This window comes from Accipiter gentilis, chromosome 33 (assembly GCF_929443795.1).
Source record: "Accipiter gentilis chromosome 33, bAccGen1.1, whole genome shotgun sequence".
Classification (NCBI taxonomy): domain Eukaryota; kingdom Metazoa; phylum Chordata; class Aves; order Accipitriformes; family Accipitridae; genus Astur; species Astur gentilis.
In genome coordinates, this window is record NC_064912.1 from 3,573,885 (window position 1) to 3,594,881 (window position 20,997).

Sequence of the window (20,997 nt, forward strand, 5' to 3'; positions counted from 1 at the left end):
ATCCGTGAGCACAAACGCTTGAGAAACAGGACGCGGGTTGGTCACACGCCTCTCCTGCAGTTTCTCCCGGTACTACAGTGCGAGGGGCATCGGGGCGACCCGTCACGCTGCTGGGCTTGATGCCAATAGTGACTCTGATCCCGAAATTAGAAGTTTTTAAAGGGTTTTTCCTTGTCGTTGAAGCTCTACAAAGTGAGATGAGATAGGATATTTCAGTTGGAAGGGACCTACAATGATCATCTGGTCCAGCTGCCTGACCACTTCAGGGCTGACCAAAAGTTAAAGCATATTATTACAATATTATTGTTGCTTAGCTTCCTTTGCCAGAGAAGGACAAACATAAGTTTCCTTCTCAGCTGTTTCATTCAAACCAGATTTTCACAGCTTCCATCTAATCTCTCCCATTTTTGCAGCCAGTGTGCAAATAGGTAACCACAGCCACCACATTTCCTCCGATGAGGACAACAGCAGCAGAGGTGTTTGGAATAGTCACCTATGTGTAGAAAGGACCCTTCTTTCTTGCTTTTTCACCCAGCAGAGAGGGCTCAGAGGTTCACAGCATGATGACAGAGAAGAGCTAAACTAATTGGGCTGGATGGGGCATTTCGGTGTGGCACTAACAGCAGCGAGTTCTGCCGCCTTTCTCCGGATGCTTCTACACCCGCCTGCACCTCGCTCAGAGCTGGCCAGCATGCCACAGCTGGCTGCTGGCCAGTTTTCTAGCAAGCATTAATGAAACGCACCAGATCTCAGGCCAAAGTTTCATGAATCACTGATCGAAGTGTGTAAAGAGGGCATTTCCCGAGCCTTGATGGAGGATGATAGGGACAAAGGGATTTTGTTCCCTCCTTAGCATAGGCCTTAACGAGTTGGACCTTCTAATCCCTGTTTGAAAGATAAAGCACCAGAATTATTTTATGCTTCATAAATTGTTTCCTTTAATAGGAAGTGCTGCTTTACTCTACCTTGTGCTTCTGAAACAAACATTTGTGTTCCAAAAATATACAGTGTACACATACTCTGTAGCTATAGATACAAACATTTACAAAGAAACCAGCAGGCTGGAGTGGACTAGCTTGAAAAATCTCACGCCTTTCTTGCTGGACCTCCTGGAGCAAGACTAGCTGGGTTCACCGTGCCATAAACAGAAAAACACATGATTGAGAAATATCATGCCCTTGGGGATTATATGAAACAATGTGGATTAAAAAAATTCCCACACACTGCAGAAGTTTGGAGTTTCTGTTGCCTCTTCCCACCCCCTCCTTTTGTCCCTATGATCTGCCTTAGTATCCACATTCCACATCCAAACTGACTGCAGTCTACCCATCTCTGTCTTCACCACTGCCGAAGGGCTGATCCCTCACGTGGGCGTTGCTCAGCCTTACGCCAAAGAGGAAAATGTGGTTCCCAAGATGTTTGGTTTCATCTGCAAGGCTTCCTCAAACTAAGGGAAACTGGGTACACTCTACAGTCTTAGCATTTTAGCGAATAGGTCGGTATGGGAATGTCATTCCTGGTATAAATGTTTGTACAGGGTGAGCCGGGAGTGCCGGGTGAGCTGGTAGCGCAGGGTGCGCAGCATGCGCGGGGTAGCCCAGAGGAGGAGTATGGATATGAGGATAAAATCCTGGTGGCAGAGTGCCATGGCTCGGTTGCTGTACTGGACCTGAAATCACCAGCTGGAGCAGGCTGCGGAGAGAAATTGAGACAAGCATGAGGATTATTTAGAGAAGGCTTTTGTCACAGCTATGCCCAGCCCACAAGGGCCTGGCTCCAAGGACAATTCATAACGAACACACAGCACTGCTGAGAGGCAAGAGGACAGTGATTCAATTATGCTCTTTACAGCTTCCAGAAGACTTTTTTTTTTCCTCTCCCCCCCCCCTTTTTTTTTTTTTTTTTTTAAAAAAAACTCAGTTGCTCTTTCCAAAGCCGCAAGAAGCAAAGTGCAGTTCAGCTTAGGGTCAGGTAAAACAAGTGGGGAGTTGGGGATAGGACAACTCTGGGGCAGGTTCCATGCTGTAATTTCATTTTCCCTTTCTGCACATTTGTTCTAACACAGGCCAGGCAAGATCACCTATATGGTGGGAGTCACTGAAGTCTCCTTCAGTCGAAAGTCCAGCTTGCAAGGGAGGAAGTAGCCAGCACCTTTAGCCTGGCACTAAACTGTGTGTGAGTAAAGGCTGACTTCCAGAAAGTAAACACAAATTTTTAGAGATTTTGTCTGAGCAGCCCTCAAGTGTATGTCTTGGAATATGCACCAAAACGAACACAGCTGTAGAAAGGTCTCTTACTTGTTATGCGGTAGCCTGGAGCACACAGTTCTTAAGTCATCTGAAAGAGGACAGAAGACATAACAATAAGGGTAGAGCAGAAATTAGAGCAGTTTTCCTCTCCACTCTCCCTTCTAGGAGGATTACTGAAAAAGCTCCAGTCATCAACAGATCCAGAATCCCATTCTCAGGCCAAAAACTTCCACAGGAGAGAAATGTTTCTCCATCTCACTAGTCATTACCTCAACTTTCCACACCAGACACTTTATTGTATGTTTGACATTTAACCTATGCTGCCATATAGGAAACGCAGCTTCATTTCAAGGCAGACCAAGCCTTAGTATAGAATTTGCAATACCAATATACTAACAAGAAGTAAGACAGACACAGGAAATACAGGGTATGACTCTGCCCACTGAATGTGGCATTTATGATGAGAAAGGCATCGGGTCAAAGCTTATGCAATACCTGTTTTGTATTGGTTTGGGACTTTTTAAACAGTGCTAGTGTAAAGAAAGGGTTGAGGGTTTTTTTGCTGAGGTCTATCAACTAGAAATTGCACCTTTTTTACCATCTCCAAACTTCTGCTAAAGCAGAATAGCTAGAACCAAGGTATTTAACAACATAGCCTGTTGCTACAGTCCTTTCAGGAACAGCTTGAGAACAAACTCCTGCCTTTGTAGATAACCGCACTCCCAAAACACTGAAATAACTGGTATTTCAGCAGCTGCTTATACTGGATTACCTTCTACTTCTACAGTAAGAGCAAGCACTCAGAATGCACCAGGTAAACAGCTAAGAAAAAACACAGCTGAAATAAGCCATCAACTCAAAAAACCTCCACTTTTCTGCTTGTTCTTATTACACCCAGAGCTACTTTATAAAAAATTAGAAAGAAAAACATTGAGATTTGAGAAGCAGCACTGGTTCAGCCAGAGCAAAAGCCTCAGGTACCTGCTTAGGCAGATGCAGCTCTCTGCAGCTGGGATCTGCACTAACTGTCCTGGCTGTTGGGGAGCTTTAAGCCTTCTGGTCACACTAAAAATTGCCTGTTTCCAAGAGAATGTATCAAGAAAACTGTCTGTCTGGCTGGCCCTGTGCTGTGTTGAGGCACTTCCCTTTTTCATCTCTGCCGGTCTTTCCAAAAGAACTGGTGTTGGAAACAGGAAAGGCAGACAAAAGCCACATTAGCAGGCTTCCTTACCAAGTTTAACTGAAACCTTACACACTATAATGGGGTCTCGTTACAGGAGAGCTGACAGCCCAGAAATTCCAGATGAGGAGTTTTTGTTTGCTTTTCAAATTCCTTGTCCAGCACACCCACCCCATGGGTTTATCTGCTTAATGGACTCTCCTCCAGCAGGCAAACTCAGAGAGGTCAAATTGAAGCACAATTAAACAGTGTTTTTTAAATAGTTACAAGAAATTCTGAGAGGGGCAAATATGCCCCTGTGCTTGACACCCACATAAACCCCCTTGTGCACACTGCAAGGTTGAACATCAATTCTGCAGTTCTGCAAAGCAACGCACCAGTCACCTGCATCAATGATCTCTCCTTTCTTACTTCCCATCCAGTTATTTTTCCTGAACTATTTCCTGCACTATCGCTTCCTAAGAGTGGCAAACTACTACTTCTGCTGTGAACACGCTAATCTTTACTCTCGCCATCCCAAAACTCCCTCATAAAACATCCACACACTGAATGAAAAGAATCCCATGCCAGGGTCTCTGTCAGCCCCACCAACAACTTACCTCTAGTGCACAGGAGTGCTCCCGATGCCATGGCCACTTGCAAAGCCTGAGCCAGTCTGTCTAGAGCCAGTTCAATCTCTTTGGATGCATTGAGGGGATTGAGTTCATCAGATAGTCTGTTAATTTCCTCAACAAGTGGAACCACGTGATCAAAGGGTACTAGGCCCAGGCGCCCATAAAGGTTCTTCTCCGTTAAATGCCCCTGAAGCATCATAAGAACCTGCAGGACACTTAGATGCAGTTTTGAATATAGCTGATGGCAATCTCTGTCTTCTCCTGAAGTCGAGTCCTTGGCAATTTTGCTGGGTGGGTGTCCATTTGAGAGAGAGGCTTTCTTCTTCCTTTTATAAGCCAAGGGGGCCTTCACACACCAACGGATCAGTCCAGTCAGTGGGGTGAGCTCTAAAAACCCTATTGGCAGGTTGGCTGCAATAGGAGTGTTTAGAAACGTGATGAGGATCAAGCGGGGGTCTTCAAAGATCCAGGAAACAATCAGCTCAAGCAGATCCGAAGGAGGGATGAGGTCATCTGAAGATAAGAAATTTATTGCTGGGTAAGCCGAGCCTTGCACTGAAGCACAGGACAGTAGTGCTTAATTAATCTCACACATATCCCTCCTGCACTGTCACAATTACAATTTCAGAACCTTGCCAACTCTGCTCTTTTTTTTTCAAGACGCCAAAGGTAGATGCTTATTTGCCCCAGGGAAGACACAACCATATTCCTGTCAACTTCACCTTCTCCACCTATTCTGAAGACACCACCAAAAGTGAACATTTATCCTCTTTCCCAGCAAAGCTTCTTTTGTCAATTTTTTCTCTCCCACCCATCACCTGCTCTTTTTTTCTCTAAGTTCAGTCTCCATTTATCCCTTGCCACAGGAGGTACAATGGGCAAGGGAACAGGAAAAACTTGTTGGCACTTCTTTCTCTTCACCTCAATCATTCATTTCCCTTAAGGCTCACTTAAACAAGCATGTCTTGTGGAAAAACTTAATGCAACAACACGATCACATGAGACATAAAGGATTATAAGATTCTGTAAAGCTTCAAGTAAGAAGTGAAAGACGGTCACAGACAAGAGAAACATTGACTTCACAGTAATAGTGCATCATTGCAGCAACTGAACTAAGTGCTCAAGCTATCTGTACAAGATTCCGTTTATTTCACAAAAGAATCAAACTTATATGTTTCAACAAGGATCTAGAAAGAACTAACGGCATACAGTCAATATTACTAACACAGGAGTGCATATCTGGCTCAGCTGGGATGTTTGCCAGTCCTCAGAACACTTAAAGATAAAAACATTCCATACACATACCCGTGACTGTCTTCAGCCACATCTTCCCAGGCGTACACCAGGCTGTCCTCCGACCTGACCTTGTAAAACTAGTTCTTCAAAGGCTTGGCAAACATGCAGCACAACAAATTCTAATGTTCGCTCTTGAAAACAAATGCCAGGTGTTCCGAGCTGCTCACACACATCATCCCCTCACAGGAGAAGGCTACTGGATTGAGCAACGTACTTTTGTTGGGAGTTGTGTACTTTGTCAATACAGGGCTCAGCACAGAACTATCCAGCCAGGTCTTTTGTACCTGAAATGACTTATAGGACGAATCCTCTGGACTACCGAATTACTAATGTGCACTGCATACAGAATTGGTATTTTCCAGTTTCTAGCTTTTCTGAAAGCTCTGAGTATCACAGATACTGCTGTTTGTGTGATTGACTCCTGTCCTCAGGACATGGTGGAGACTGCCCAGTTACAGATCACTCTTTGAAGAGCAAGCTTCCTTTTCTTGTGTCACCAATATAATCTCAAAGAAACTAAGGAATTAAAGAAAATTACTTCCTATAACTCATGTTATTTCCTTTCTGACATGCTTTTTCATTAGTTGGATGAACTTCCAAGTGGTTGCACAAAACAGATATAAAATACTGAGGAAGAATATGCTACGAGCTCTACCAAATACCTAAAAAAAAAAAAAAAGTCTAAGCCTGCACCTCTCTCTCACTAATGCCAAGCTGCTTATCTGGAGAAGACCATGCAGAACATTTCCTTTATTGATAACAAATAGTATTTGGTTTTTTTGATTATATGTGATGTTGGTATTTAGTGTGGTTGTTCCCTTGTCTACCACGAGCTCTCTGCCTCTCTAGCCGAGTAAAGGTAAATCAACCTTATTTTAGACACCTACACATTTCTAGCGTCTGGGCAACAACAACCTGAGACAGGTCATATCACTAGCTGGTCACACATACACTTAAAGAGCATGTTGGAGGTACGCTGTTGATTGCGTTTCTCATCACTGCTCAACAGAAATCCTGCTGCAGCTTGCCAACATTCAGAATTTGTGTTTCTCCCCTTTTTGGAAGGGATCAGACTGACAGACAGCCCTGAGTCTATCTGCTGGGTAGGTGACACACAATATGGAGGTCCACCTGTCTAGCCCAGGCAGATCAGTTTTCACTCCTAAAACTGCTCAATCAATAAGGTCCCCGTGTCCTTTGCCCTCTGTGGAGGAAGTTACCAATGTGTCAGGCATTACCTGGCTGCTTCTGCAGTAAAGACTCTCCCTTCAGCCAGAGTGGTTATTTTTATTCTTACCCCAGTGACAGATGAGGCAACAGCCACACCCCTGAGCTGCTTCTGGCAAGAATTACATGGTAATAAGCATGTTCAGAATTTCAGCAGTTAATTCACTTGCAATGGTTAATTTGTGTTGCATTATACTGCACCTATTACTTCGAATGACACAGCTTGGAAACACTTACCTGAAGAGAGGTCATAGAGAGCCGTGACGGATGTAATAAACTGGCAGCAGAAGCGAGGACTGGCACTGAATATCTGCTTCAGGGTCTGGATGGACCCTGGCACCAAGTTGCAGTAGTCATCGACCAAGGCTCGGGCTAGCCTGACGCAATACACAGCAGGGGTTCGCTGGAGGGGTGGAGGACCGCACACAAGGAAAAGCAGATTAAACCCGGTCACGGTAAGTTCTACAGAGCCAACTTTAAAGTTTACATTGCCTAAACACTATGCCACTTTGCTGTTTCAACATTTGTGTTTCCACTTTCCCAAAATTAAAGCGTGCTTTCTCTCTCAATCTGCATATCAAAGATCCACTCAGACAGAAATAAAATTACTATTTCACAATATTAAAATAGATGGTGATATTTCACATTTACAATATCTGTAGTTTAAAATTAAAACCTTTTACATCAATATTTTGACTTGGATGGAGATTTTTTTTTACTACTTCAGCAACATAGTTCTGTCGTTCATCTAGTTCAGTACCAGAACAACAGGTTCAGTAACCAATCAGTTACACTTGACATTTTTAATGTGGAAAAACTTCTGTGCAATTGTCATGTCGCTTAAGAGCTGCAATCTGCAAAAAACTACACCTTCTTCTGCTATCTAGGTTACATCCCCTTCTCCTCTACCAAGGCTCACCAGATGGGAAAAGGGGGACCCCATAGAAACAGTACCGGTCTGTCTTCTCCCACCCTTTCCTCCCAGCACAGGCTTTCTGCTCTTCCCCTTCTGTAAAGCAGATGACTTCTTCACATGCTGCAGACGCAGCAGGAACAAAGATTCACTTCCCAAGGTCTATGGTGGGGAATCTCAATAGGAAAGAAGGAAATATAGAAGATCCCTGACATACTGCATTCATGGATATGAATACCAGACACAGTTATCTTGCACCCACATCTCAAGAGAGAGGTTTGCTGCTTCTGCCATGCACAAAATTGTACATGAGGGACAGTTTAATTCCCAAACTCCAGAGCCGGCTGCTTTGGGCAATGTGACCATGAACTGCCCTGATTTTGTTCCCTGCATTGGTCAAACCCTCCACTGATCCCTTTCGACATGCTGGGGTTGGTTGGGTGAGAGAAAAAAAAAAGAAAAAAAAAAAAATCAATAAAACTTTCACCCACAGTAAAAAAAAAAACCAAACCAAACCAAAACCCAAACAGGTTTTCTTCTGTCAGTGCAGCACATAAATCGATTGGCAAAAGCTCTACCTTTATGCTGGAACAAGGGAATGGACACGAGCACAGACATAGGGTGAACATAGCTGCAGCAGCCAGCTGTTGTATCAGCTGAAACTTGCCACTGACTGCAACTGGCTGTCACCAACCGTTAGGTGACACTGCCTCAGTTCACCTGCTACCCTTGTGGCACACTCCCTCACTCCTTCCCCAAGACTGCCCTGCCTGCACAGAAGCTGTACCTGCAACCAGAAGGCAGCACACTCCAGAACAGGAACCCTGCACACAGCCACTGCCATGGAAACCAGTTTTCCTAGTAAAGCCATCCTGCTGTCATCTGCTTTGTTTCCTTGAGGACTGAAGAGAGACGAGAAAATGATCTGCCGGACTGAATCCTTGGTTTGCTCTTGGAAATAATTGCACATGATCTCAAGGAGCTGAAGTTCCTGAAGTGAATTCAATCTCTGAAAGAAAACAAAAGCAAAGCTGCAAAATATACTAGGGCTCTTGAAGAACCAAGAGCTGCTTTGGTGAAAAGACAGGAACAGTAAAGGCTGAGCTTCCCTCAGGTGTTAGAAACTCAATCTCTAGGCACAGCACACTTATTCAAGTTTCCTGAACCACCACTGCATTTACCTAGTTACAATGACAAGCCCTAGGTTGTATTTGAATACCTGGATACCCAAAACTAGTGCGTGCTGCATCTCCAAGTGCCGCCCATGAACTAAGGGATGAAACAGATAGCAATAGAGGTGAAAACTATTTCCTCTCTCTGCAAATAATAGCACTGAGGGTGCTGCTGGGCAGCTGGGGAGTTCACAGCTGGGCACAGCAGCCCACCGGGCCCCAGGCCCATGAACCCTGACATTCACCAGCAGCTGTGGTTTCTGCTCGCTGCTCTCTGGGAGGGCCCCATCCCAGCTCCATCCCACACCCAGCCCCTCGTAAGGGCCCAGCCGCAGCACTGTCAGGCTGTGAGCAGGCCCCAGAAGCCCACCACACCTCTCCGGGGTCCTGTGTGGTCTCCCACAGTCCTGGCCAGTCCATGGGGTTCTTGCCAGCCAGCCCCCTCCCCGCCAAAAAAACCCTCAGTCACCAGGCCCCCAGGGACCTCATTCTGTCCTGCTGAGGCCTCAGCCTCCAGCAGCAGCCCCCCAGGGATCCTGTCCTGAGCTCTTGGGGCCTCGGCCTCCAGCGGCAGCCCCCCAGGGACCTCATCCTGTCCTGCTGAGTTCTCAGCCTCCAGCAGCAGCCACCCAGGAATCCCCTCCTGAGCTCCTGGGGCCTCGGCCTCTATAGCCACTCCCTGGGGCTGCGTCCGGCCTCCCAGGGTGCCGCCCGGCCTCACGTCGTCAGCCCCCAGGGCCTGCCCTGCTCCCCCCCGGGCCTCGGCCTCCACCAGCCCCCGGGGACCCTGTTCGGACTCTCAAGGCCTCGCCCCGCAACCGGCCGACGGTCGGGGCCCACCTTGGGCGGAGCGCCGCGCTCCTTGGGGACCTGGAAGAGGAACTCCTCCAGGAGCTCGGCGGGGCCCTTGTCGACGAGGGGCAGCGGAGCGCTCTGCAGCTGGCTGCTGAAGTAGATGTCCAGGTGGTACAGCACCTCCTTGGCGGCGCTCAGCGCGTCCCGCCGCAGCAGCGAGTGCCGAATGTCGCTCATGGCTTCGACCCCACCGAGAACGGACCCCCTTCCCCTCCTCTCCACCGCCGTCCACCCCCCCCCGGGCCCGGCCCGGCCCCGCTCGGCGCGGCGCGGCCTCCCACAGCGGCGGAGGCGCGGAACCGACGGGCGCTACGGCGGCCCGCGCCGGACAAAAAAGGGTCACGCGCGCCCGGCACCGGCAGCGCCCCCTGGCGACCCCCGCCCGCAGCGGCGGGGGAGGTGCTGGGCCCTGGGGCGGGCCCGGGGGGTCTCGGCCCTTGGGGGGTGTCTCGGCCCTTGTTGGGGGGGGGCCCGGCCTTGGGGAGCCGCAGCCTTGCTGGGAGGGGGGCGTCTCGGCCCAGCCCTGATCCCACTGTGGGGAGCGGGGTGCAGGCCCTGGCCCTGCTCTGAGGGAGTGCTTGGCCCCGGGGAGGGGCGGGGGGGGGGGTGCCGGCAGGGCCCCCCACCCCACCCCCTGAGGAGCACCCGGCCCGGCCCTCCTGGGAAAGGCGGCAGCTGCTTTTGGAGGCTGAGGAAACACTGGGACATCATCGGCCAAGGCCGCTGGGGCAGGGCCCGGGCGAACTGTGGGAGCATGCGGGGTGGGGGGCCACCAGCCCCCGGCTCTGCACGGGCCCCCTCCGGGGATGGGGCCTGCCCCAGGGGACCCCCTGAGGAGGGGTCTGGGGGGCAGGCACCATGGCAGGGACCCGTCGGGTTTTGGGCCTCTCAGCTCGGCTCCGCACCCCAAGACCGGAGCTGGCGGGGTGACGCCGGCCTGTGCCGGCTGCCCCCAGCCCTCAGCGCCGGGCTCCCGCTGGCCCTGGCACACTCGCCTGAAACCGGCGTCTTGGAAATGTGGGGTGGTGGATGGAAATGGTTGGTGTTGGTGAAATAAACACTTTTTAAGAGAAATTGGAGCTGGTGATGAGTGAGAGGTGCCCATGCCCCGTATTGGGGAACTGCCATTCCCCACAAGTGGTCTCTGGGATTCACTTACACCTCGCAGATCTCTTGTCAGTGTTTTTATCGATTCCAGCACATTCTCGGCCTTACCTGTGTCAGGAGGTATTGGCACTGTTTGAAAGGTTTGTTTTTTTCACTGAGCAGACCTTTATTTCCGTGAAAAATGCCATATGGAGCCTGCGGCCTCGTACGCTCCTTGGCTGGGTGACCACTTGGCAAGGTGAGCACATCCCTCCCCATAAATGCAGGTGCAGCTCCTTCCCCTTCCAGACACCTTGGACAACACCAAAGGTACGTCCCACTCCCCTCTCCTCCCTCGCCCCGGGACCTCACCTCTCCAATGTCACCTTCTCCAGCTTGGCTTAATTTTGCCAAAACTCTCTGCTGGGACTGAGCCTGGGCACAGCTCACAGGCATTGCCCGAAGTGGATACGGTCCTCTATGGGTACCTCTACTGGGGAGGCTGCAGAGGCTGCTGTGCCCCTGGGAGCGGGGAGGATTTGCGGGGCTTTGGGCAGTTTGTGGCGTGACCAAATCATAGCGTTACCAAATGGTGGCATTACCGAATCGCTGTGTTACCAACTGGAGAGACTGCAGCATTATGCATGGTAGCGTTTGCCGTCGTAGCAAGGGTGCAAGCGGATAAAGGCGAGGATTTAACTAGAGCAGCTGCCCCAGAAGAAAAAGCAGGCCTGGGGGGCAGCAAGCGGTTCCTCGGGCCAGGCTTCGCGTGTGCCAAAAGCCGGGGTGTTTGCCAGTCCTCTCAGCCCGTCTTATCAGGGCTCCCACCAGTGCCAGGTGCTCAGGGTGCCTGGGCTTGGGCAGGGCTCAGATCCCATCCGCTGGTGAAATATAACCCCAGGGAGCTGAGCGCCATGGGAAATACTTCCCAAATGCCTTTCCCCATGAGCTGCTGCGCTGCCTTGACGGGGGTCCCGGGAGACTCCAGCGTGGGTGAGGATGGGGCAGGGGCAGTGCTGGGGGAGAGGGGGGGCAGGATATGCCAGGTTAGGATGCTCCAGGCAGGGAAGGAGGTGGGAAGGGGTGTTGGGGGGGGATCCATCCCTTGCTCTGTCCCAGCACGGCAGCTGTAGGGTCCTTTGGGTCTCTGGCACAGACCCGAGAAGGGATGGAAGAGGCGCAAGCCAAGGACCTCGGGTGTCCCCAGCTGCTGCTGCCCGCCCTGGGCCAGGGGAGGTGTCTGGGCTGAGTGCAGTGAATGAGGAAGCGACTGTTCTGCATTACCATGAAGTGGCATTTGATCCTTTGCCAATGAATTATCCGCTCCAGCCTCACAGGTGGTCTGGCCTCCCTCCCTCCAGGAGGAACAGGCAGGATGAGGCCCTGCATGAGGCAGGAGCTGGACGGCTGGATGGTAGTGCACCATCCCTGGGTCTTGGTAGTTTGCTGGAAAACGGATGCCTCCTAGGAAAACCAGTTCAGCCAGTGGGAATAATATCCTAGTCACCCTCCTTGTCTGTGCCAAATTCCCCTCCGAGCCAGGGGGGCTGAGCCCATCCCTGCCCCACTGCCTGCAGGATGGTGGCCTCGAAGCTGGTGCTGTCGCTGCTTGTTGCAGCTCTCCTGCTACACGTGGCTGCCACGCTGAAGATCAGCGCCTTCAACATCAGGGTGTTTGGGGACAGCAAGATGTCCAACCAGACTATCGCAGATATCATCGTCTCTGTGAGTGCTGGGGAAGAGAAGCAGTCCTGGCCACTCTGGTCTCTGGGATGCAGCCAGCTTGGGGCAGTCAGACACTAGTTTTCTTCAGGCATCTGTCCATCCATGTGTCCATCTGTGCATCCACCCACCCATCAATCCACCTGTCCACACACCCCCATTCATCCCCCTATGCCCCCATCCGTCCACCCATCCATCTGTCTGTTCATCCATCCATGATTCCATCCACCCACACCTCCATCCATTCATCCCTGCCTCCATCCGTCCACACATCTGCTCTTCCCCCCATCTCCATCTCCAACCTCGGGCCATCTCCACTCTTCCCAGTCCTCAGCCAAGAATGGGTGATGCTCGGTGCTGCCCAGGTTCCTCACGTAGAGCAGCCCGCAAGCGAGGAGCTGCTGGGATGGTGGGTGGTAGGCAGATGGGTGTTAGAGGGCACTGTGTCACCTCAGGGTTCTTTCAAGACAGAGAACACTGGCATCAGCAGAGGAGCTCCCTCTCTGGGCTCTTGGGTCCCTGCTACCTGCCCCTGTTTCCAGCCTGGGAGCTTTCACAGCCCAGCCCAGGCACCCATGGGTGCCTCCACGAGCAGCTCCCAGCCAGGGGTGAGCAGCTCTGAGCTTGTCCCCCCAGATCCTGTCGGGGTATGACATCACTGTGGTGCAGGAGGTCCGGGACACCGACCTGAGTGCTGTGAAGAAGCTCATGGACCAGCTCAACAGGTGACCCCGATGGCACAGGGCAGGGGGTGTCTGCACATGGGATGCCAGGACAGATCCCAGCTGGTGTCTTGCTGTGCTGGGGCACCTCTGCCTTGCCAGAGAGAGCCTGATGGGTGCTGGGGGACACCAGCAGCCTCTTCTCACCCTCTCCGCATCTCGCTCCCAGTGCATCCCCACACCCATACAGCTTTTTGGACAGCATGCCCTTGGGTCGGACCAGCTACAAGGAGCAGTATGTCTTCATCTTCAGGTAAGGGATGACGCCAGAGCCCGGCATCCCTTGTGTCACCTGCTGTCCCCCCCTGCAGCTCCCAAAGGGTGGTGGGTACCTTTGGAGGCCCTGGCTGCAGCAGGAGTGGTGCTGGGGGCTGCCCTGCTCTCCTCCCTCAGGTCGGATATGGTCTCCGTGCTGGGAAGCTACTACTACGACGACGGCTGCGAGCCCTGTGGGACTGATACCTTCAGCAGGGAGCCCTTCATTGTGAAGTTCTCCTCACCCACCACACGTGAGCAGAGACAGCATTGGGGGCTGCCTGGATCTGGCACTGGTTACCCCCTGCATGGGGTTGAGCCTAGAGCCGTGCCTGCCAGGCGGGGGGGTTGCACCCTGGAGCCCAGCTCAGGGACTCCACTGGGGTCCTTCACTGCTGTGGGGCCTTCTCCCACCCCTGGGTGCCCAGGGGTCCTGGGTACCTGTCCAGCATGGACAGCACTGCCTGCTGTTTCCCATCATGTGCCATTTCCCACCATCTCCCATCTCTCATTGCCTGTCATCTCCCATCGTGCTCTCTCCAGTTGCATGGCATATCATGTCTCCAGCTGTTTCCCACTGTGTCCCACATCCCCTCACCTGCTACCCACCATCTGCTTCCTCCAGTTCCATCTCATCTCCCATCACATGCCATCCCCCATCATGTACCATCTCCCATCACGTGCTATCCCCCATCATGTGCCATCTCCCATCACCTGCCATGTCTCATCACCTCCCATCTCCCACCTTGTGCCATCCCTACCTCATGCCATCACCTCCACCTCCCGAGAAGCTCCCCAAGGCACACACACTCTCCTGTTGCTCTCCCACCCCTGTCTCCTTCCCAAAACCATGGCAGCTTGGAAAAACTGATAGGAAACAAGCAGCAAACCCCAAACCACGCATGGAGGGATGCAGCTCCCCACTGGAAATTCCAGCCTGGAGGACAGGCAGACCACAAAAAGCCAACACACTCTTTCCCTTCAGCCTGTCTTTCCTGGCTCATAGCTGGGGCTTGGCCCAGGGGTGTCCCCTGGGGTTCCCTCTCCCTTCCTGGGTGCTGCACCCAAGCCAGGGGCTGACAGCCACCTGTCTGGCAGAGGTGGAGGAGTTCGTGATGGTGCCCCTGCATGCCAAACCCAGCAGCGCGGCGGACGAGATCGACGCGCTCTACGATGTCTACACCGATGTCGTCAACAAGTGGGCAACTAACGTAAGCGGCGGCGGGTAGCTTGGCTCCTCTCCGGGGCAGCTGGGTGGGCTAGGGTACGGCCACCGCACATCCTGGCGGCTGTCCTGGGATGGATGTGTCCCATGGGAGACCTCTCATACCCATCGGATTGGGTGCCACCCTGGCAATGTCCGGGCAGGGATTTGCTGGGTGGCTCTGCTGCCATTACTGGGGCTTGTCCCACTGTGCTGGGGAGCCCCAGGAGGGGTTTCTTGCTGCCCCTTAAGATTTTAGGGAGCCCTTGGTGCCCCATAAGGTCTGTGGGCAGCGACACAGTGCACTGCCCCACAGAACATCCTCCTCCTGGGTGACTTCAATGCCGACTGCTCCTACGTGACCAGCGCCCAGTGGCCATCCATCCGCTTGCGCTCCTTGGACGCCTGCGAGTGGCTCATCCCCGACAGTGCTGACACCACTGTCACCAACACCAGCAACTGTGCCTATGACCGGTGGGTGCCGTGGTGGGGTGTGGGGGCTGGTGTGGGGGGGCTGGCGGGTGCTAACACCCCTGCGATGCCCCGGCAGCATCATCGCCTGTGGAACCGCGCTGCGCCAGGACATCCAGCCTGGCTCTGCCACCATCAACAATTTCCAGAAGACTTTCCACCTCCAGAACAAGGATGTGAGTGAGGGGCCAGGGCACGTGAGCCCACTGGCACTGGGATCCAACCCACCACATCTGGGAGTGTGGGTGGGCTCTCTGTTCCCCAGGGTGTGCCCAAGGGTGGCCCGGCCCCAACCCCTGCACCGATGCTACCCTCCAGCCTGAGCAATTTGGGATACGCTCTAAATTTTGGGGTTGGAGTGGAGCATTTGGATCCCAGCCAGCCACAAGAGTCGTGGTGGGTCCAGATGAGCTCAGCTGCCTCTCTGCTTTCCCCCCTGCACCCAGGCTTTGGCCGTCAGCGACCATTTCCCAGTGGAGGTGACCCTGAAAGCCCGCTGAGCCCATCCCCGTGCCGGCAGCTACCAGGATGCCCCAGCACGCACCTGCATCCCTCATGGGAGCCCACGCACCACCAGTACCAGCCAAGCTGCCCATCATCTCTGCAAGGAGCCGCTCTTTGGGGTCTTGGGGGAATGGGATGCTCTCTGCTTCCATTAAAAAATGAGCCTGTTCCAGCCCTTGCAGCTCCGGAGGGAGGTCCCTTCAGCTCCCACCCCACCACCCCCACACCTGAGCCCCCCCATCCCCCTGCCAGGGGCAGCCCCACCAGGGCTGGGGTTCCCCTCCCACCATCGAGACACCCGGACCCAAGGGGTGGCAACCACTGCTCCCCTCTGCTGGCAGCAAAAGCAGGGACACTGGGCAGGGCCTGGGAGGGTCCAGGCAGGATTTGGCCCCCCTTGCTGGGTTGTAGGATGCTCTTCCACCAGCTTGCAGAGCCACAACCTGCTGGCGCCCGCCTGGCTGCAGGGCAGCTGACAGGGCGCTGACGGTGAGGGTGGGGGGAGACAGGGGACGTGAGTCAGCTCCTGGGGGATTCGGTGCCTCCTGGGGGGGTTTCGGTGCCACCATGGTGCTGAGGGACACCGGACTCATCCCGTGACTGGGTGTGAGGATCCAAAACCTGGCGGTGCACACGCAAGCCTGGCAAGCCCCAGCATGAGCAGCCATTGCCTCCCTGCCCGCCCCGCTGCCGGCACCCCGGCAAAGCCGCCCACTCCCCCGGCTGGGGTGACGCCATGTGCAGGCGCGGGAGATGCCAGCTCTGCTGGGGGTGCTTCAGGTCATCAGTGGGGCTGATTTGGGTCACCAGTGGGGCTGCTTTAGGTGACAACTGGGGCTGCTTTGGGGCACAAGTGGGGCTGTTCTGGGTGACTGCTGGGGCTGCTGCAGGGGTTTCCAGCTGCCCCCTCTTGCCACAGCTGGTGGTGCTCAACCTGCCTGACCCAGACACCCCACCATTCCCTTCCCTCCCCTCTAATTACACCGTCTGAATCACCCACGTTAAGGCCATCGCCCTTCGCCACCTGCCTGGCCGCCGTGCCCCGTGCTGCGACCCGGGGGGCCACCCCAGCCGCAGCACCTCGAGTCCCAGGCACCCACCCAGCCCTGCTGGGATGCCCCAGCACCGCCGCCGCCGTGCCTCCCGGGCCGCACTTCACCGCGTCAGCACGGGAGCAGCTATGCTGGCCCCACCCTGCCGCCCCGTGGGTTTTTGGTTTCACAATGTAGGAAGGAGCCCAAAGCCGTGCCAAAACCCCCACGGGGTGTCCGACTCATCCTGCTTTGCTGGCACTTCCATCGGGAATAAAGCCACCCGTCCTGCTGCCGGGAGGGCAGAAGTGCTGCACACTCGGCAAGGTAAGGACGGATCTGGGCTCAGCACCTTCAGCCGTGAACCACAAGGGACTGGGATGAGCTGGGACGAGCTGGGATGAGGAGTCACTCCCTTACCCCAACAGCGAGGACTGCAATCAAGTTTAAGGACACGGAGTAGCCCGGGGTGCCGGTGGCGGTGGCTGGGGCTGGTGGGCGATGGAGACATCCTGGCGGGGAGTGGAGCTGGGCAATCCCAGGGGCTGGAAGAGGCACTACCGGGCGGATTCACCATGGCAGGACGGGATTTAGATTCCCCTGGGACTGGCAAGCCAGCAGACAGCCCGTGCCAGCTCCGCAGGCTGCTCTGGGCAGTGCCCACCATGGCACACTGTTGCACACCAGGACTTAAGAAGGACCTACATGGGTTTTTTTGCTCTGTCCCCAAATCCAAAGCAGTTTTCCAAGTTCGGCTGCCATCACTGCATCCCTGCGGCTCAGCATCCCTCCTGGCAGGATGGCGACCGTGGCACTGGCACTTTTCCTGCTGACTGTGGCTCTCCCGTGCCCGGCCACTGCCACCTTGCGCATCGGTGCCTTCAACATCCAGGCGTTCGGTGACACCAAGATGTCCAACGAGGGAGTGGCAGGCATCATCGTCAGCGTGAGTGCAGCCGGTGCCATGCAGGGATGGGCTGTGTGGTAGGGCAGACCCAGAATGTGGCTCCTGTGCCAGGGACACATGGGGATGGGGATGGGGATGGGGATGGGGATGGGGATGGGATGGCATCCCAGTGCTGGGTATGTCCTGAGTGGATGAAGGCTTGGTGGGGACCAAGGTGGGGCACCAGGCACACCGTGCAGTCCCTCTGAGCCCTCTGTGGGGACATCTGCCCCAGCACCAAGGGACATGTGAGTCCCCATGGTGCTGCACCCAGCACCGTGTCAGGGTGACCGTCCGGGAAAAGGGTGGAAGACAGTGGCCTGAGCTGGTGGCAGGCACCCACTCACCATCACCATCCCTGTTGGCCTCGCAGATCCTGTCCCGCTACGATGTGGTGTTGGTGCAGGAGGTGCGCGACTCCGACCTCAGCGCTGTCACTGACCTCATGGAGCAGCTCAACAGGTACAAGCGGGGCTGGGGCTGAGAGCGCCTGCGCTGAGACGTCAGTATTAGGAAGGAAAGCCAAGCTGCCTGAGCAGCAAAAGGCAAAAAATCAGTCCATCGGCAGAGGGTTTGTTTTTGGAAAGGGGAATAGGAGGAAAGTGCTGGGGCTGAAGCTTTAAGCAGGCACTGAAAAAGCCACCAGGAATAATCCAGGGAGGGGGAGAGGGATACAAGTGGCACAAAACCCCTCTGAAACCTACAATCCCACCAGAGCACACAGGATGGAAACAGCACTGGCAAGCTCTGTCTCCAAAATCCAACAGGACAGGGCAGAGGTGAGATGGGGAATGAAGGGGGCAGGGGCAGGCAGCCCCCTGTACCCCAAGACCCCATGAGTGACAGGGGAACCCCAGGATGGACCCAGCAGCAGATGATGCTCTGAAGCGAGCGGCTCAGGCACCCCAGAAGGAAAAGGAGCTGCTGGGGTGGGCTAAAACTGGCCACTGCAGGGCGGCAGCCCCTTCACCAGCTGGGTGCTGACCCCATTTTGGACAAGGGCACAGGCTGGGGCTGGGTGGAGGCTGCCATTGCCTTGTTGAAAGGCAGTGAGTACTCCTGAGCAGGTACACCCAGTCCATGTCCTCACCCCTTTGGTGTCCCCTCCAGCATGGCCACAAAGCAGCCAGGGCAGGGAGGGTGACGCCAGGGTCTGCGGGGCCCCAGGCTGCTCATTAACCTAATTTAGCTTTGCTGCAAATGAAGTTGGGGAGCGTCCCTGCAGAGAAAGGCGTGGCAGGAGCCGCCCCATGTCCTGCCAGCAGCTGGCCATGCCCGAGGAGCCACCCCACTGTGGTAGGGACAGCAGGGTGGCTCGGAGCCACTACTGCCCGTCTCACCCCGTAGCTGGGGCACAGTGGCCCATGGGGACAGCAGAGCAGGACAAGCTAGTGCCAACCCCATGGCCGCCCAGCCCCTGGCCATGCTGAGGCCACCCCAGGACGGTACCAGCCATGTCACCGTCTTGCCTTTGTGTCTCTGCAGCATGTCCGCATCCCCATACGACTACGAGATCAGCGGCCCCCTGGGACGGGACAACTACAAGGAAATGTACCTCTTCATCTACAGGTAACGGGGCTCGGAGTGCTGCCACCTGTCCTGCAGCACTGCAGGGCCACCAACACCGTGGAGGGGACACAGGGGCTGTGCCAAACCCCAGGGTCACCATCCCTTTCGTCCCACAGGACAGACGTTGTGTCCGTGGTGGACACCTACCAATATGAGGACCCCCAGGATGTCTTCAGCCGGGAGCCGTTCATCTTGAGGGTCTCAGCACCTCACACCAGTAAGGAGGGGGATGAGTGGCCCCAAGGTGGTGGCATGGGGTGGCTGCGAGGCTGACGTCCCTCTCCCCTGGCAGAGGTGGAAGAGTTTGTGCTGGTGCCACTGCACTCGGCTCCACACGATGCCGTTGCTGAGATTGACGCGCTCTACGACGTCTACCTGGCCATCATCAGCAAGTGGGGGACTGACGTGAGTGCCACCGGCACCAGGGGTGGCACCGAGGGTGGGCACTGAGGCCTGGGGACTGTTCAACCAACACTGGGGTCCCCGAGCACAGCTGGTGCAAGGGTGGTGGGATGGGGACCCTGCTCCTGCCCTGTCCCCTGCCACAGGGGATGCCCTGGCACCCAGGGCTGACTCCCACAGGAGGGCTGGTGTCAGGGGCAGCCCCATTCCCCAGCCGCCACAAGTCCCCCCCATCTTCCCATCGCAGAACATCATGTTCCTGGGGGACTTCAACGCCGACTGCGCCTACGTCCAGCCGAGCGACTGGTCGGCCATCCGCCTGCGCACCAGCGACATCTTCAAGTGGCTGCTCCCCGATGGCACTGACACCACCGTGGGGAAGTCAGACTGTGCCTATGACAGGTGAGCACCACCACGGCACCGCCATCCCTGTCCCCGGCACCCCCCCTGCCCATCCCATACCACCAGCAGCTGAGCGTGGGGGCAGGAGTGGGACCCACTGCCCACATCTCCCTGGCAGGATCGTGGTGTGCGGCGCAAAGCTGAAGAGAAGCATCGTGCCAAATTCAGCCGCCATCTACAATTTCCAGCGCGCTTTCCAGCTGGAGCAGGAGGAGGTGAGCTGGGCTTGCAAACCCAGGGCTCAAATAGGCACCAAAGCTGAGCTGCCCAGGGCAGCACCAGCTGTGGGGCTGCTGACATCTGTTCAGGATTAGGCAGCCTGGTGCAGCCACACAGCTGCCACATTTAAGTATCAGCTCAAAAATAGAGTTGCAGCAGCTCTAGCAGCAGCCCGAGCTGGCTCTGGCTGCAGCACCTGTGCCCCTGCCCAGTGCCTGCCTGCTGGGATGCCAGCACAGCCCCTGCCTAAGCCATTCACCCCTCACGGGACACAACAGCCTGCAGCCAGCTAACGGGGAGCTCGGGGTGACGAGGTTCACATGGGTGGAAACAGGAGAGGGGATTTGGGGTCATTGCCTGTCCCCATGGGGAAGAGATGAGATGCACGGGGATTTTCATGGCCTTTCATGGGCAGGCGCAGGCAGGACTCCAGGGGTGTGGGGCAATCCAAGACAATCTTCAACCACCCATAGCTGGCACACAGCTCCCAAGCGAGACACAGGGGTCCCAGAGGGCAGGCTCCCCCTGCCAGCACCCACCCCAGGCCACATCTGGGCATCTCTCCATGAGAGTTGTCAAAATTGGAGCCTTGTGTGTTGAGTGTCTCGGTGTTGGGGACATCACATCCCCCTCCAGCAGGCAGAAGGTTCTGGCAGGGCAATCACAGCTGCCCTGCCAGCCCTACCAGCACAGCGAGGAGCTTGCTGAACCCCTGCGTTACACCTCCCCACCTCTTGCCCTCCTCCAGGCCCTGGCAGTCAGCGACCACTACCCAGTCGAGGTGAAGCTGATGGCTTGAGCTCCTCCTGCGGCCACAGACCATGATCCAGCTCCAGCTCCACACCACCAACCCCCGTGAAGGCGCTCCCCGCAGCCCCATCCACAAGCCCTCTGCGTCAGCTGCTCCGGGCCCCAGTCTGGAGGAGGGTCGCAGCTGGCCAGTGGCCGTGCCCAGACC

At 55.1% G+C, this 20,997-nt stretch overlaps 2 protein-coding genes across 2 annotated transcripts; one reads left to right on the forward strand and one right to left on the reverse strand.

The window, feature by feature from the left end:
- Positions 1 to 889: 889 nt before the first annotated feature.
- Positions 890 to 9,739, reverse strand: INTS15 (integrator complex subunit 15). The gene is made up of 6 exons (XM_049791030.1): positions 9,492 to 9,739; positions 8,267 to 8,488; positions 6,804 to 6,969; positions 4,029 to 4,556; positions 2,298 to 2,337; positions 890 to 1,692 (listed from the first exon to the last, which is right to left on the reverse strand). Exons 1-6 carry the CDS (start codon positions 9,681 to 9,683, stop codon positions 1,485 to 1,487), a joined length of 1,356 nt encoding a protein of 451 aa, XP_049646987.1. The 5' UTR covers positions 9,684 to 9,739; the 3' UTR covers positions 890 to 1,484.
- A 2,431-nt stretch (positions 9,740 to 12,170) lies between these two features.
- Positions 12,171 to 20,851, forward strand: DNASE1 (deoxyribonuclease 1). The gene is given in 16 exon segments (XM_049791670.1): positions 12,171 to 12,317; positions 12,951 to 13,039; positions 13,206 to 13,289; positions 13,430 to 13,545; positions 14,390 to 14,502; positions 14,812 to 14,969; positions 15,046 to 15,142; positions 15,413 to 15,457; positions 16,215 to 16,279; positions 17,240 to 17,447; positions 17,821 to 17,909; positions 18,933 to 19,016; positions 19,133 to 19,421; positions 19,666 to 19,820; positions 19,939 to 20,035; positions 20,788 to 20,851. Coding segments are annotated over 16 exon segments (1,887 nt in total). The 3' UTR covers positions 20,839 to 20,851.
- Positions 20,852 to 20,997: the final 146 nt, after the last annotated feature.